Source organism: Hypanus sabinus, chromosome 16 (genome assembly GCF_030144855.1).
Source record: "Hypanus sabinus isolate sHypSab1 chromosome 16, sHypSab1.hap1, whole genome shotgun sequence".
NCBI classification, from domain to species: domain Eukaryota; kingdom Metazoa; phylum Chordata; class Chondrichthyes; order Myliobatiformes; family Dasyatidae; genus Hypanus; species Hypanus sabinus.
The window spans coordinates 11,756,096-11,774,181 of NC_082721.1; the positions used below are offsets into that span (position 1 = coordinate 11,756,096).

At 43.9% G+C, this 18,086-nt stretch overlaps 1 protein-coding gene across 2 annotated transcripts in view; it reads right to left on the reverse strand.

Moving 5' to 3' along the window:
• The window catches only part of cbarpb (CACN subunit beta associated regulatory protein b), a 207,697-nt gene that overhangs the window by 17,027 nt on the left and 172,584 nt on the right, over positions 1–18,086 (reverse strand). For both annotated transcript variants that reach the window (XM_059991141.1, XM_059991142.1), the window contains one exon: positions 11,578–11,773. In XM_059991141.1, coding sequence (XP_059847124.1) covers positions 11,578–11,773 — 196 coding nt within the window. The remainder of the gene's footprint in view (positions 1–11,577; positions 11,774–18,086) is intronic.

The window sequence follows — 18,086 nt, forward strand, 5'->3', positions numbered from 1 at the left end:
CCCTTTGGACCAAGTCCATGCCGAATATGGTGCTCACCTAGCTAGTCCCAATTTCCTACGTTTAGTCAATATCCCTCCAAGCCCCACTCCTCAATGCACCTATTAGTACTCTCAGTAACCCCTTTATTAGGTACACCTGCTTGTTAATGTAAATATGTAATCAGCCAATCATATGGCAGCAAATCATTGCAAAGAAGCATGCAGACATAGCCAAGAGGTTCAGTTCTTCAGACCAAACATCAGAATGTGATCTAATTGACTTTGACCATCATTTGTCGGGCGTCCCATCGGTGTAGTGTTTGCGCTGCTTTGGCAAGTCGACTTTGAGTTCATTTGCGTGTTGTCCGTTTTTTTCTAGTGGCTGTAGTAAAGTCTGGGAAGAGCAAGGTGGGGTTGTCGATCAGATCTCTGCCGGGGGGCTGTGTTGGTATGCCAGTATTGGGGTCATTCAGTGCGTTTGTCATAGGAGTCGAGGCTTTCCAAGTCGTAGAAAGGGTTTTGGAATTTGAGTTGGGAAGCTGGGGAAGCATTTTGGACGAACTGGAATGTGGTTGGGCATATTTTGGATACGCTTGTAGAATTTTGCTGAAGCTGCTTTTCTGCGGATCTCTGGAGGTGCTCTTCTGTTGACTACTGGGAGCACAGGTTCACCACAAGGCTGTGTGCCTGGCTCTCCTCACTTTCCACTCATGACTGTGTGGATAAGCTGAGCTCCAATTCCATATTTAAATTTGCAGATGACACGACTGTTGTAGGCCAAATCAAAGGTGGTGATGCATCAATATACAAGGATACACTCAGTGGTCACTTTATTAGATATCTTCTGCCTTCAGTGGAAAGATCGTTTGATGATCACAACCTCAAACTCCTGCCTGATCAGAGAGAAGGGACTTTTGGACTCTGTATGACTCAGAGTCAGCAGGAACCTATGCTGGCACCTCAAGCCACCAATGTTATTTATGCAAAGTCCTGCAGATTGACTGGCAGGATAGCCAAATCAATGCCAACACTATCTCCCAGGTCAGTATCTTCAGCATGTGGCCAAAATTTATTTATCTATTTTGAGATACAGCACAGGACACATCCTTCCAGCCCAACGAACCAGCAGCCCAGCAACCCACCTATTTAACCCTAGCCTACTCTCAGGACAATTTAAAACGACCAGTTAGCCTATTATCCAAATATGTCTTTGGACTGTGGGAGTAAAGTGGAGTACCAGGAAGAAAACCATATGGTTACAGGGAGAACTTACCAACTCCTTACAGGGAATGCTGGTATTGAACTCTGATGCTCTAAGCTGTAATGGCGTTGCACTAACCAGTGTGTTACCGTGGTGACATTGTTACCTCTAATGAACAGGCTGTGTTGTTTCTATGTATGATACCAACCCCTGAAACAATTGCACTCTTCTGAGTCATCACAGGTGGACAGAAAAGCAACTATTTAACAATATTCATGGGAATTCTCAAAGCCTTTTTGAAATGTTGTAATGAATCTCTTGTGAGAATCCCCAACCCTCAACCCCAGGCTCACGGTATAAAAGCAATAATTCCATAAGGTATAGGAGCAGAATTGGGCATTTTGGCTCCTCGAGTCCACCCTGCCATTTAATTATAGCTGATATTGTTTCCAACCCCAGTATCCCACCTTCTACCTGTAACCCTTAACCAACCAATAACTTACCAACTGCTGTCTTAAATATACCCAATGACTTGGCCTCCACAACCCTCTGTGGCAACAAATTCACAGATTCATGACCCTCTGGCTTTAGAAATTCCTCCTCATCTCAGCTTTAAAGGAACATCAGTTATTCTGAGGCTGTGCTTAATATGAAGCTTGATCTTCAACAGGCTTATAGTAATGTGGGATTTTACCTTTCCCAATATCTACTGGGATTGCCGTAGTGTATGGGACTTGGTTGGATCAAAAACTGTTAAGTATGTCCAAGATAGTTTTTCAGGACAATACGCACTGTAGATAGTCCTACCAGAGATAGGCTGTACTTGACCTTATCTGGGAATATGAAACTGGGTAGATGGTGAAAGTCTTGACTGATGTCCTGATGAAGGGTTTTGGCCCGAAATGTTGACCTGTTTACTCTTTTCCATAGATGCTGCCTGGCCTGGTGAGTTCTTCCAGGATTTTGAGTGTGTTACTGTTGCAATGAGCAACTGAAGCAAACCCAAGTGCAGGACACAGGCATGAAGATTGAGCTTGGATGCTAACACAAGCGTAAACACCAAACAGCAAACTGGAGGGATCTTGACACGGAGCGACAGAGCCTCATAGGTAAACCTTGAAACTGGAACTAAACTTAGAACAAATGGTTCTAAGCAGTCGGGAAACATAGTTACCACACAGGAATAAGACCAACGAACTGGCAACTAGTGGTTGTGATGTCAGGGTTCTTATACTGAGTTCTTGATGGAAACCAGGTGTGCCATCATCAAAGAGAATAGGAAGCAATTGGGAAATTAATGATTGGGACCATGGCATAATCAAAGAAAATTAGGAGCAAAGATAGAGAATAAACGATCGGGACCATGACAATTACAAAGGTGAGAAGGAAGCCAGAGGATAGTGATTCGCCACAAGCAGGAGTTCATGGTGGCCAAACATTTTAATCCTCATTCCCTTTTCGACGTGTTAGTCCATGACCTCCTCTTGTGTCAAGATGAGACCACCCTCAGGGTGGAGGAATAACATGTTATATTCCATTTGGGTAACCTCCAACCTGATGGCATGAATGTTGATTTTTCTTTCCGGTGAACAAATTCCCCCGTTCCCTTTCCACTCTTCCCCACCCTGATCCTTCACTTATTCGCACCTGCCTATTACATTCCCCCATGTCTCCTTCTCCTTTCCATTCTCCTACTGTCCACTCTCCTATCAGATTCTTTCTTCTCCAGGCCTTTACCTTTACCATTCACCTGGCTTCACCTATCACCTTCCAGCTAGCCTCTTTCCCCTCCCCCAACTTTTTACTTATGCATCTTTCCCCTTCCTTCTCAGTCCTGAAGAAGGGTCTCAGGCTGAAACGGTGACTGTTTACTCTTTTCCATAGATACTGTCTGACCTGCTGAATTCCTCCAGCATTTTGTGCGTGTTGTTATATTGGGTAGTGAATCTGTGGAGCTCATTTCCACAGACTGCTGCGAAGGCTAAGTCATTGGGGTATATTTAAAGTGGAGATTGATAGGTTCTTGATCAGTAAGGGTGTCAAAGGTTTCAGGGAGAAGGCAGCAGAATAGGGTTGTGAGGGATAACAGATCAGCCATGAAGGAATGGTGGAGCAGACTCAATGGGCCAAATGGCCTAATGAAACACCTATGTCTGATAGCCTTACAGTTTAAGAGACAAATGGCTCTGGGTAAAACAATATCTGACAAGTGGAAGTCTTTTAAAAGAGAATTAGCAAGAGTTCAGGGGAAACACATTTGTGAAAAGAGCAAGATTAAAATCTTGGATAATAAAGGTAGATGTAGTTTTGATCAGGATGATAATGGAACATCTGACAGGTAGAGGTAATAAAGTGAGTCCTTTAAGGAATATAGAAGCTGTAATGAGAGTAGCTGAGAAGGAAATTAGAAGGGGGAAAAGAGGTCATGAAATAACCTTGGCAGATAAGAATAAGGAGAATCCTGATTCATTCTGTAAGTACACTGGGAACAAGAAATTAGCTGGGGAAAGACTAGGTCACATTGAGATCGAGTCTTGAGACATTGAGACAGGGAGGTAATCTCAAGTCAAGTCACTTTTTATTGTCATTTCGACCATAACTGCTGGTACAGTACACAGTAAAAATGAGACAACTTTTTTCAGGACCATGGTGCTACATGAACAATACAAAAACTACACTGAACTATGTAAACCAACACAAAAACTACACTAGACTACAGACCTACCCAGGACTGTATAAAGTACACAGAACAGTGCAGGCATTACAATAAATAATAAACAAGGCAATAGGCACAGCAGAGGTCGGTAGGTTGGTAGTCCGATGGCTTGGGGGAAAATCTGTTACATAAATAATCAGCTGAATGGCAGTGCCTGGGATTCCATCCGTTTCTGTACTCCTGCCAATTATTTCATTGCCATGGATGTAGTCCAATTTAATGTCCATTTGAGAGCAGAATGGACGGGAGAGCCGGCCGGCTAGGGCTTGTTTTTTTCCTGGCACGGACTCCTGCCCGCTCGCCTCATTTCCGCTTCCTCGCACACCACTTACAACGTCCCCAACTCCGGCCACCAGCATCCGACTCCGAGGACTGCAGGCCTGATTCCCTCAGCAAGCCGAGGTTGTGCAATCTAACCAGCAGATTTTCATGAAGGTTTGTTTTTGGGCGATCTCTGTATTGTAGCAGTATCTGGCGATGGTAGACGGTAGTCATGGTGCATGGTGTCAGGGGATAAGGCCCTAAACGAATTGTTCTTTCATTATGTGCAGTGTCATATGACATAGGTGATCATGATCTTGGCAATTTTTTTCTAAAAAAAAAGTGGTTTGCCATTGCGTTCTTCTGGGCAGAGTCTTTACAAGATGAGTGACCAGCTACACATATGACCATCCACTACCTGCTTCACATGACTCTGATCAGGTGGTGTGGGGTCGGCTAAGTAGGTGCTACACCTTGTCCAAGGGTGACCTGCAGGCGACCAGAGGGGAAGAGCGCTTTGCACCTCCTTTGGTAGAGATATATCTCTACCCCACAATCTAAATGAATACACCTCATTAAATACAGGTGAAAAGAAGGAATTGGTGGATTACGAGTTCAGAAAGGGATATATTGATTGCCTGGACCACATGCATATTGAGATAGTGAATGTGTTAGATATATTGGAACACATAATGGTGGATAAATTCCCGAGGCTGGATGAGATCCATCCCAGTATGCTATGTAAAACAAGGGGCTGCATCTTTTTCTGTAGTTGTGTAGTGGAGAGTGTATTGACTGGCTGCATCATAGCCTGGTATGGAAACACTAATGCCCTTGAATGGAAAATCCTACAAAAGGTAGTGGATTCGGGCCAGTTCATCATGGGTAAAGCCCTCCCAATGATTAGGCACATCTATATGAAACACTGTCATAAGAAAGCAGCATCCATCCTCAGAGATCCTCACCATCCAGACCATGCTCTTTCCTCACTGCTATCATCAGGTAGAAGGTAAAAGAGCCTCAGGACTCAGACCACCAGGCTCAAGAACAGTTACTACTCCTCAACCATCAGGCTCTTGAACAAAATGGGATAACCACTCTGGCTTGCCCATCCATTGAGATGTTCCCACACACCAATGATCTCAATTTAGGGACTCTTTATCTCATTATCTTATGTTCTCTTTATGTATTCTATGTATTTATATATGCATTTTCACAGTTTGTTGTCTTCTGCACCCTGGTTGATCTTTCATTGATCCTATATAATTACTATTCTACAGAATTGCTGAGTATGCCTACAGTAAAATGAATCTCAGGGTTGTATATGGTGACATATACATTCTTGGATCATAAAATTTACTTTGAACTTTGAAACACTACGTTCATGTCTGTCCACACACATCTCTTTGGGTATATCTCTGAACACCTCTTAATATCAAAACCTACAGTACAAAAGTCTTGGGCACATGTGGTATATAGCCAGGGTGCCTAAGACTTTTGCAGAGTACTGTATGTCAAGAATTTTGTTGTTTTGCAGTAGCAGTACATTGCAATACCTAGTAATAAAAACTATAAACTACAATAAGAAGAGATATAATAAAAGAAAATTAAATTCAATAAGTAGTGCAAAAATAGAGGAAAAATACTGAGATAGTGTTAATATAATTACAATACTGTTCCAAAGTCTCGAGGACCCTAGCTATATATATGTGCCTAAGACTTTTGCACAGTATTGTATGTCCTCCTCTCCCCCCTAAGCTTCCTACAACTTATTTAAAATCCATGACCTCTTATTTTTGTTAACACTCTGCTAACATGTCCTTCCTATTTATGCTTCCTTTAGTTTTATACACCTCAATTGAGTCTTCATTGAGGGCGGTAAGAGTAGTACATGCGGTCATAGGTTAAGGGTGAACGGTGAAACATTTAAGCCGAGGATTAGGGGGAGCCTCTTGACTCAGGGGGTAGTGACTTTGTGTGGGGTTCAATTTCAAAGTTTGAGAGAAATTTGGATAAATACATGGGCGGAAGGAGTATGGAGGGCTATCGTCCCTATGCAGTTTCCATGGGGCTAGGCTGCATGATAATTTGGCATGGACTGGATGGGCCACAGGGCCTGTTCCTGTGCTGTCGTGTTCCATGACTCTATGGCTATAGTCCAGGTGAAGGGTTAATAGGACTAGGCAGAATATAGTTCAACATGAACTAGATGGGCCATAGTACTCTCTGACTATGACTCCTCTCAGCTTCACCAGTTCTAAAGGAAACAGTCCCAGCCAATCTAATCTTTCCAACAGGCTGTGTCACTGCATGGTACAGAAACTGCACTGGAGTGGACCAAAAAAGATAATCAAAATTGCCCAACACATCACTGGCACCAGTCTACCCACCATCTAGGACATATATACAGAAAGGTGCTGGAAAAAGGCCAGTAACATCACAAAGGATCCCACCCACCCTGGACTGTTAGTCCCACTCCCAGAAGGGAGAAGGCTATGTAACATCCACCCAGGACCACCAGATTCAAGAACAGTTACACCTTCACTGACTAACCCACAATCTTCCATATTTATATTTATTACACTTTTTAATTATTGTGTTCTTTATCTTATTTTTTTGTGCTGCATCAGTTCTGGAGTAATTTTGTTCTCCTCTACACTTGTGTAGTGGAAATGAATTTAAACAATCTTATAGCTTAAAGTGTGCATGTGCTGGCAACAGTAAGTCTCCACTGTACCTTTCCAAATCTAGAGAGGTGCAAAGGAAACCCACAGATTACGTCTGCCAATATCACATTTAAATATATTTCCTGTGGAAAATCTGGAATGAGAGCTTACTGAATCCTGCTCAACTCTATTGAGGTTGCAGGTTTGGATGGAAGGACTATTAACAGCTTCTCCTCCCTTCCCTCCCTAACACGAGTTATTAACCACCTGGAATAATAATAATGCATACACTTAATCTACAATAATAGGAATGTTCTCTTTTTAAAGGTTATTTTAAAATGGCCATTTTCAGCCTTGCCAAGCACGACATGTAATCCAATCACTTGCGTTAATTCTTCCCAAGATGGATTTTCATTATTTAATCTCTCATTTCATTGTTCCCCCTTTTCAAATCTGTGCAGGGTGTTACAGTGGCATAGTGGTTAGTGCAATCAGTTTACCTTTCTAGCTGTAATATCAGGGATTGATTCCTGCCACTGTCTGTAAGGAGTTTGTATGTTCTCCCTCTGACTACATGGGTTTCCTCCAGCTGCTCTGGTTTCATCTTCTATGGTTATGGTTAGTTAGTGTGGGCATGCTATGTTGATGGTGGAAACATGGTGACATTTGCATAATCCTCGCTGATGTGATTTGACACAAATGACACATTTCACTGTATGCTTCGATGGACGTGTGACAAATAAAGCTAATTTTCAATCTAATCTTTAATACAAGAATAAATTCTTTCTTAAAATCTGTTACAATTCTGCTGCTAGATTGTGCATTGAAACCCATTGATTCCATTGGTTCATTGTAACGTTATTGGAGTTAGTGACGAGATAGCTGCCATCGTTCCAGCTGAGAAGAGCGCATTTGGTAGGTGGACACTGGCAGACCATCTCTGAACAGACCCTTCATTTTTTGTTTGCACACTTTGCTGATCTTCGTGTTTCTAAACTAGCCAACTTTCCTTCGCATTATTCTACACAAGATCATTGTCATCTTCTGCATTGAAAATAGAAACGAAGAGGTCCGCAAAACCATTGTCACATTATGTTACTTTACCAGTTGTCCCATAGGCTTGTACGGAGTAGAGATCTGTAGACCTTTTCCTATTCATAAGGTGTTACACACTTAACTAACCATTCCCCCTTTCTAGTACAGTAGTCCCAGAGAAATTAGTAACAGACCCTGGTCAGAAAAATAAACAAATTCAATCCATCCCTTTCTGAAACAGCCTCGTTGATCTTGGAGTAGGTTAAAGTGTCAGCACATCACCTGTACTGTTCTATGTCCATTTATCTAGTGACCTACTGTGGTGCACTACATATACCTGTCTGGACACCCCCCCCCCCCCCCCCGCTGACTGCTCCTGTGGCTCCTCCCACAGACCCCGGTATAAAGGCGATTGGAGCCCAGACCCTTCCTCAGTCTCCAGGATGTCGTGTGATAGTCACTTGCTGCTTGTGCTTTCTTCCAGCCAATAAAAGCCTACCTTAACCCACGTCTCAGAGTTATTGATGATGCATCACCTACATTGTACAACTAGCAGATACTTGCCTCCTCTACATTGGGGTCCGCATCGTCAGGCACCTCTGCTCCATCTGCCAAAAAGCAGAACTTCCTAGTGGCCAAACATTTTAATTCCGAGTCCTGTTCCTGTTCCGACATGTCGGTCCATGGCCTCCTTGTGTGCCAAGGTGAGGCTTCCCTCAGGGTGGGGGAGCAACGCCTTATATTCCATATGGATAACCTCCAACCTGATGGCATGCATATCGATTTCTCCTTCCAGTAAAATAATTTTGCCCTTCCCCCCCACTTCTTCTATTCCCCACTCTGGTCTTTTGCCTCTTCTCACCTGCCTATCACATCTCGCAGTGCCCCTCCTTCTTCCATTTCGTCTATGGCTCACTCTCCTCTCCTATTAGATTCCTTCCTCTCCAACCCTCTGCTCTTCCCACTGTCCTGGCTTTACCTATCACCCTCTAACTATCCTCCTTCCCCTCCACCCCCAACTTTATATTCTGGCATCTACCCCCTTCCTTTCCAGCCCTGACGAAGGGTCTCAGTTCAAAACATCGACTATGTGCTCATTTCCATAGACGTGGCTTGACCTGCTGAGTTCCTCCTGCATTTTGTGTGTGTTGCTTTCAATTTCCAGCATCCGCAGGTTTTCTCATGTTTATGAGATGCTTGCTATTTTCTCAATCAATATTCACCAATATGCTACCCGTCATTAAATTAATGTATTTATTGGTTCCTTTTGAATATAGGTAAACCAGATCATCTAGCTTCATTTAAGGTAATAAACTCATGAGAAGCAAAGAAAAGCTGCACCAGGACAAATGAGGACAAACATAGGGCTGTGGGGAAAAAGTGAGGATTGCCAGGACTTTTCTATCAGGAATTGACACAGACTTAATGGGCTGAATGGCCACCACCTCTGTCATAAAAATTCAATCCTTCAACCCCTCAGCGTAATTAGAAAATTACTTGTGAAGACAAGTAATTTCATGAAATGCAACAAACTTGCCCAGTAATTGGAAACCAACTCCTAAGGGACTGATTTTGAGAATTCTGAGAGTATTTTGGGACTCCTAAGTCCTATTTCTCTGAACAGGGAGATCAATAACTGGGGCGTGGAGAATAATTGGTAAAATGAATGGATGGGGCATTGAGGAAATACTTTTCTGTCAAGGGGTTGTGAAGAATCTGAAACTCATGATCTTAACGTACTGGCATTAGAACCACTTGTTTGAGAGGTACAGGGGTTCCCAAGGCTATGAACAACCTGGCTTATGAAAATCTGGCTTTAGACTAATTCTCAAATATATTCTTTTAAAAACATTTTCAAGCTGGTAATGAGGTCCTCCATTGGTTGGGGTCAACCATGGACACTGTGTCCGAGCTGTCTATTTGATATGCCATCCAGGGCAGTATGATATGGAGAGCAAGCTGTTATACATGTAGCAGGCTCCACGCAGCTGATGAATCCAGTGGAACGGCAGAGACCAATACATGGGCCAGCATTGCAGGAGTTACCAGTTATCACTGAACTCAATGTAGGGTCTCCAGCTCCGGATTTTTTCTCAGAGTTTATCCTGAAGCCTTCCCCATGATTGGGTGTAGCTGCAAGGGAGTGGAGGCTTGAGATCAGAGTTTTTCTTCTCCTTGGTGAGCTGCCGACCATGGCTGATGAGCCCCATCTGCCAAAAGCACCAGTAAACTGCCTGTGCTCCTTCTCCCGTCAGTAGAAATGGTTCCGCCAAGCCTAGTAGCTAAGCCACACATGAAGGCCAGGAGTTGGACTTGATTGTCAGAGGCTATACGAGACACATGCCACTGGGAGGATTTTAATAGGAAGCGGGAGTTATCCTCGCTAACAAGCTGGTCATAATAGTAATAAAATTTTTCATGGTATTCCTTAATGACTGAATACTGGATGTGTAACATTAGTTTAATTATAGGCAGTAAGTGGGTGAATTTTGAATGCAATGATAGCAAACATCTGCAGAGTTATAAAATGTGGGCTACTAAGGAAAATTGACATACTGTAGAACATAGAACAGTACAGGCCATTTGGCCCACAATGTTGTGTCAATCTTTCAACCTACTCCAAGGTCAATTTGACTCTTTCCTCCCACATACCCTCTACTTTCCTTTCGTCCATGTGCCTATCTAAGAGTCTCTGAAATTTTTCTGGTGTATCTCCCTCCAGCAGTGCATTTCAAGCACTTATCACTCTGTGTTAAAAAAGAAACTATCTCTGACATAACTCCATACTTTCCTCCAATAACCAAAAAATGATGCCCTCTTGTAATTAGCCATTTCTGCACTGGGAAGGCACTGACTATCCACTCTGTCTATTCACGTCATCTTATACACCTCTGTAAGTCACCTCTTATCATCCTTCTCTCCAACAAGAAAAAACCTACAGCGCAATACAGGCCCTTTGGCCCGTGATGCTGTGCTGAACGTGTACCTACATGCTCAACCTTTCTTCACAAGATATGCTCTTTAATCTAGGCAGCATCCCGGTGAATCTCCTCTGTACCCTCTCTAAAGCTTCCACGTCCCTCCTATAAGGAGGTGACCAGAACTGAACACAATACTCTAAGTGTGGTCCCATTCCCATTCTGATATGTCAATCCGTGGCCTCTTCTACTGTCAAGTTGAAGCCACAGTCAGGTTGGAGGAATGCTTTATATTCTGTCTGGGTAGCCTCCAACCTGACGGCATGAATTTTGATTTCTCTAACTTCCATTAATGCCCCCCCTCCCCTTCTTACCCCATCCCATATTTATTTATCTATCTATCTATCTATTTATTTATTTGTTCATTCTTTCCCTTTTTCTCATTCTGTCCCTCTCACAATCACTCCTTGCCGGCTCTCCTTCTCCCTCTGGTGCTCCATCACTCTTTCTTTCTCCCTAGGCCTCCCATCCCACAATCCTTTCCCTTCTCCAGCTGTGTATCCCTTTTGCCAATCGCCTTTCCAGCTGTTAGCTTCATCCCTCCCCCTCCTGTCTTCTCCTATCAAGTAAATAATCCAACTGGCATTTAGATCTAGTATTAGTGTGATGGGATGAATGGCTTCTGCTGCTACGTTACATCATATGATTGCACTCCTTATCAAGTGAACAGAGGCCTCTGGTCCAAGTAAATAAAGGGAATCACCCAAATTCTGTTGACCACTGAGATTCTTATCATCTTACCTCTAGTGTCAAGGCTCAGTGCTCTCTGACTTGTTTCAAACTTCCATCTTTTGATCTTGAAGTAGGGGCTCGCTCCTTCTAAGCTGGCGTGCCTCCGCAGCTTGGTGAAGAACTGCAGCATGCCACCCTGGCTGGGAGCCGTCGCTGCCTCAGCGGCGCTGTTGCTGCCTCTGGCGCTCCCGGCGACTGGCTCGCTCTGCCAAGAGAGGGGAGCACAAATCCATCAACGGTATCCATGAGTTCTCACCGACAGCTTGACCTCTGCTGTGTTCAGGCTAAAGAGAGAGGCTCGCAACACAGAACAAGCAATTACAAGGCAACTAAGTTTAGAGTTGAGCCTGATGACATTTCAAACTCTTTCCTTCTATATATAGGTCCTGGTAAGGAGAACGACAGAGTATGCTGATTTTTGCTGACAGTCTTTTTTCCTACACAGTAAACTTTGGAGGAATTGGCTAAAAATACCAAGGAGTATTAAAAAAAACTTCAGGAACAGCAGTTATATGGAATGTAGCTGTGTGGAAATAAGCAAGGTAAACTCATGGGAAATGACACTGATGCATTGGGGTGCTGGAATGGATAGTACTCAAATGTGAGATTAAGTTCTGCCTCTTCATTGCAATGCAGACTATTAATAGCGACAGAAAATTAACCTGTTGGTCTGTCTCCAACGAGCCTTGCTCAAGGCCTATGCAATCGTTAGTTAGCACGTACAACCCACAGGTTGGCCAGCCTTCACCTGGAGGCACTTGGTGTTTGGAGCAGGTACCAGGAGTTGTGAATAAAGATGACTGGATCTGGGGAAATGGTGGAGGTGCAGTTCTAAGGTTTCAAACACTGCACTGGAGGAGATGGGGAGGGGGCAATGTCCTGTGCCCACTGGGTTAAGGAAACTCTGGATGCAAGTTCAAAATGAATTAGCTGCAGAAGTCAAAGCAGGGTATTGAGGCGTGAGGACTTACAGTAGCTGCAGCAGTGTAGGAAGTTCATTGACAAATGGTCAAGGTTACTGAAAACATCTACAAATTGTATTGCAGCAGTGAACTTCACTTGGCCCAGTGCTTGCTGTCTGCTACAGATTTCATACCCATTACCTTTGCGCCGCGTTCAGGTCCTTTCCCAGTTGTGAATGCTGGACTTATGCACAGCCCATGCACATGAACGAGCATTTGAGAGGCAGGCAGGATGGATTTGCCGGTTACTGTGGGGCTGCAGGCATCCCCTTGCCTTCTGGGAACACAGCTGCATTTCTGATTTGCGAACTGTGTGGGTCATGAGCGGTACACAGGAATGGAACCTCATCATAATGCTTAGCGTTTCATCAGACTCTCACTTGCATCGCACAGGCTGTAATACACTTGTCAGCCCGTCACTCAGTGCAGCCACAGAAGTCAAATAAATTGCACAAGTATCTCTGTCCCTCTTTCACGCAAGCTGTAACTCTCTCTCTTGCTCCCTCTCAGGTCACGGTGGTACACAACCGGAATGATGACAGATCATCAACATGAAACATTGACTCTGTTTCTCCCTCTACAGAGCCTCCCTGGCCAGAGTATTACATTACTTTTCTTTCAGATCTCCAGCATCTGCGGCGTTTTAATTTCCAACCTACCAGAAGGGCAGTGGTTGCCCAGACCCCCTACCAGAGGACAGTGCTAGCCATCACTGGGATGAGCATTGCTGAGCCAATGACCAATATGGGGAGGGGGGGATTGAGAAACCGTCAAAGATATCATTGTTCTCCTTCTCACATCCCACAAACTCCTCAAACGATGATCTAAGTTGAAGTGAACGCCCACCACGTACTTACCCTCCCTTTCAACACAAGTTTATTCATTTGGCTTTCAATGACCCCAGAGATCTACCCTGACCCAAGGAATAACAAGAATAGAGTGTTACCAGCCTGCTTGTAACTGCTTGCTCTCATACTGAGACCCCACACACTTAAGAAGACAGCTTAGAGGAGGAAATTACCTGGGATGAAACCCAGTTTCAGCCCAGAGTATGGAGCAACACAATGGCAGATTCCAGCTCACCAGATTACTGGTTCCCACACAGATTCATATGGAAGTGGATTCTGGAACAACACTGACAAGTTTGCACAATGGAAAGAGTTAGTGTTTTGGAAATTCAAAGAGCCCGTGTTGGCGATCAGGTAGTATGCAAGCACCATAACCATTGATTTTAACATGGAGACCCGCTTTACAAACAGGGAGTTGTGACTAACTCTGCATAGGGTCAACTCATTAGTAGGAAAATTCAGAAAGTTCAGACCACTGCCATTGAGGCTGAGGATCACCTTGCAGGCTGTCACAATACTCCCAGCAGCTTGTCCATCAGTAGATTACTGGGATCACTGAGATTTGCACAATTCGGCTTCTCTTGCACATTGGTTGTTTGTTAGTCTTTGTTTATGCATAGTTTTTCATAAATTCTATTGCATTTCTTTATTTTCATGTTAAGTGCCCGCAAGAAAATGAATCTCGAGTGAGTATACCGGTATGGTAACATACATGTAATTTGATAATAAATTTACTTTGACTTTGAGATGCTGATGGCACCCCTGCCAAGATCAAAGTTCAAAGTAAACTTATAATCCAAGTATGTATACGTCAACATATACTACTCTGAGATCTTACAGACACTATGATTTCATTCCCCTGTCTGTTTTGGAATATCTACTCAGGGGGTGTATGGATGTTGTGATTGTCCATGGCAGAGAAAGTTGTTCTCCAGGTGAAACTAGTGTTTGGGTTACCAGCATCACACTCAGATGTGTTCTTCGTACATAGCCTGTGTACAAAGAAGATGTCGGGATTCTCCCGCACACCCCCCCCCCCTTCTCTTCCTCTTGGTCCAGCGCCTTTTTCTTCCATGTAGACCTGCTCCTTAACTGCCCACCACATAGCAGGAGGCAAGGGCAAGATGATGAGTCTATGCAACAAACAGAAGACCATGACCTCTGCAACACACACAAAATGCTGGAGGAATCCAGTAGGTCAGGTGGCATTTATGGAAAGGAATAAACAGTCGACGTTTCGGGCTGGGCTCTTCTTCATAACCTGCTCTTCCAGGTTTCGCTGACCCCACTTCTCAGGCTGGGCAGCAAAAGTATTGCTTCATTTTACCATTGTACGTACTTGTAGATACTTGGCTCTCAGTCTATGTTTTCCTGTGTGTATGTGCGCATGTGCAAGATGTACCGGGATATCATAGTGATGACATTTATTTATTTACTGAGTTACGGCGTGGATTAGTCCATTCCGGCACTTCGAGCCAAGCCGCCCAACGATCACCGATTTAACCCTAGTCTGATTACAGGACAATGTACAATGACCAATGAACCTATCAATCAATATGTCTTTGAACTGTGAGAGGAAACCGGAGCATCCGGAGGAAACACAAGTGGTCATGGGGAGAATGAACAAAGCCCTTACGGGCAGTTGCGGGGTTTGAACCTGGATTGCCTATACTGTAAAGCGTTGTGCTAACCACTACGGTATCGTACCATCACATGTAGCAGATCGTCCAGCAATCACCCTGCAGCTTGGAGTGGTGGAGCTGATGAAGGCTGCGGGGTTGTTGTTAGGATTGCTGCTCTGATTCATGTGACCCGTGTGGTCCAAGGTCACCTGGGCACCAATTCCCATTTAATTTCAGTACACGACAATGTTGACCTCTGCCCTCTCCCCTGGAAAGGCCATGGCGTTATTATAAATTTCAAGTTCAATTGTCATTCAACCATAAATGAATACCCATGAATACAGCCAAACGAAACAGCGAATGGAAGCCAGTCATGCTGGAGTACACCCTGCCTGCTTCACCTAGTGAGAGAGGCTGAAGTATGACTAGATTCTTTAACCAGAGTCCCTCTGAGCTCCCTCGCAGAAAAAATGATGCAGGAACTGCAAAATGTTGCAAGTACAGTATCTCTACCTCCAGCATGGAAGATGCCAAACTTAAAAAATGTTCATTACCAACAACATCTTGACACCCAGGTGTATTGACACCTGCCTGGCTCTGTGGTTGATATGCCTGCACTGGATGGCATATTTTAATGAGGGCACCTTTAGCAAGGCACGGAGGTTCTCTGTAATACTATTACAAAATATTTTATACTCAGTGGCTAATTTATAAGGTACATGAGGCACCTAATAAAGTGGCCACTGAGTACACAATACGTTCTGCTGCTGTAGCCCATCCACTTCAAGGTTCAACATGTTGTGTGTTCAGCGATGTTCTCCTGGCCACCACTGTTGGAACACGTGGTTAATTAAGTTACCATCGCCTTCCTGTCAGCTTGAACCAATATGGCCATTCTCCTCTGACCTCTCTCATTGACAAGGCATTTTCGCCCACTCACCAGATATTTTTGTTCCTTTCCTATTCTCTGTAAACTCTAGAGAATGTTGTGAGTGAAAATTCCAGGAGATCAGCAGGTTAGGAGATACTCAAACCACCCCATCTGGCACCAACAATCATTCCACGGTCAAAGTCACTCAGATCACATCTCTTCCCCATTCTGATCTTTGTTCTGAACAACAACTGAACCTCTTGACCATGTCTGCATGATTTTATTTATAAAGTTGCTGCCACATGATTGGCTAATTTGATATCTGTATTAACAAGCAGGTGTACAGGCGTACCTAATAAAGTGGCCACTGAATGTAAACAACACTGAGATGTTCTCAGTATTATCTATTTGCATAGTTTGTCTTCTTTTAGCACATCGGTTGCTTGTCAGCCATCGGCCTTTGTGTATGTGTGTGTAGTTTTTCAATGATTCTATTGTATTTTTTTGCTATACTGTGAATGCCAGCAAGAAAATAAATCTCAAGGTAGCATATGTTGACATATATGTACTTTGATAATACATTAACTTTGAAGTATGTTCACTCGGGATGCTGAATGAATTGTACCCCTGCTTTCTGCTTCTCTCTCTGAGTAGTTTGTCGTGTCATTCACTAAGTCGTAGTGTTTTCTGAGGGGAATTCTTCCTCGTGCACCAATGTCCAGGGAAACGAGGTACTGCAGAAGTTGGCACAAGGGCAGTCAGTGCCTGCTACATCACTGCCCGAAGGAGGATGCAACTTGAAACAATCTAAAGCATCAAACACATGCAGGTTCATCATGGAGAGAATTTGACCATCATGTTGTCTGGAAGCAGCCAAGCTGATTTGGAAAGTTCAGGTATGGGCTAGAACATGGTGGCGGGGTCTAGGCCCAGAGTGTATCGATGCAACAGGGCCTGGGTCCTAGAGCGAGGAGTGACCTGATATTTGGACAATTTTAATGCCAGCCGAATGGATCGAAAAGGCAGGATGTTGGGACTGGAGGTGAGAGTCAGCTCACTGCTCCGCTGTCTGTGACACTGAGACTGAGGTGATCGGCTTGCTCCTGGCTTCGTGTCTGTGGACTCACTTCTGTTCAAAGTACAGTTGTTTGCACGAGTTGTGTTCTCCCCCCTCCCCTCTCTGTGCATTGGGTGCTTGTTGGTCTGTTTTTTTAAGGGGTTCTTTTGGGCTTCTTGATTGTGGCTGCCTGTAAGGAGACAAATCTCAAGATTGTATAATTTATACGTGTTTTGGTAATAAATGTACTTCGAACTGTGAAGTGCTTGATCCACTTTCTGAGGAGTTATGGATTACAAGAACATCTCATGTTGGGAAGTTCATTGGTAGAGCAGATGACTAGGTCATTGCCCTGGTAAATTCCTGCACCAGTGACATAAGATGATCAAATCTCCATTATCTGTGGGCAGGTGCAACACAAAAAGCACTGGAGGAACTCATCAAGTCAGGCAGCATCTCTGGAGGGGAACGCACTTTAGATGATTCTGGTTGAGACCCTTTCTTTGGATAGATGAAGGGGTCCTGACCAAGAATGTTGACTATCCATTTCCCTCCCTTAGAAGCTGCCTGACCCACTGAGTTCCTCCAGTGTGCAGGATTCCAGCATCTGTAGTCTCTTTTGTCTCATTTCTGAGAAAGTACTTTCTGGAACTTGTTCTAGCTGTGTAGTAAAACTTATTCCAAGTCACTATTTGTCAGAAATTCCAAGATTCTGAGCAACAACAATGACGAAGCAACAAACATTTTCATGTCAACCTGGTGCTGATTGGGAAAGACTCTCCCAATTAAGTGCGACTTGTGACCTTTTAGCTGTTGCAGTCGAATACTTTGAGAGACTGAGTCAAGCAATCCGTGCAGAATTACTCCAGTGCATCACACAATACCTACCATGTTCTGCATCCAGTCTTGAGAGTAAAACTCCAAAGGATGAAGGTCTGGATGAAATGTACCAGTCAATGCAACTATCAGGAGAATTCAAGTTGGCTGGATTGGAGGAGATGCGATTAAAGCCCTTTATGATCAAGAACAGTTTGTTAGCGTGGATAAGTTGTAATGGTGAAACCATTACTCCGGGGCATTAATATGAAACAGCTAACAGTTGATCAAGTAAAGAAATTAGGAGGAACTTCTTTACCAGAGTGTGGTGAAAAGGTGGAC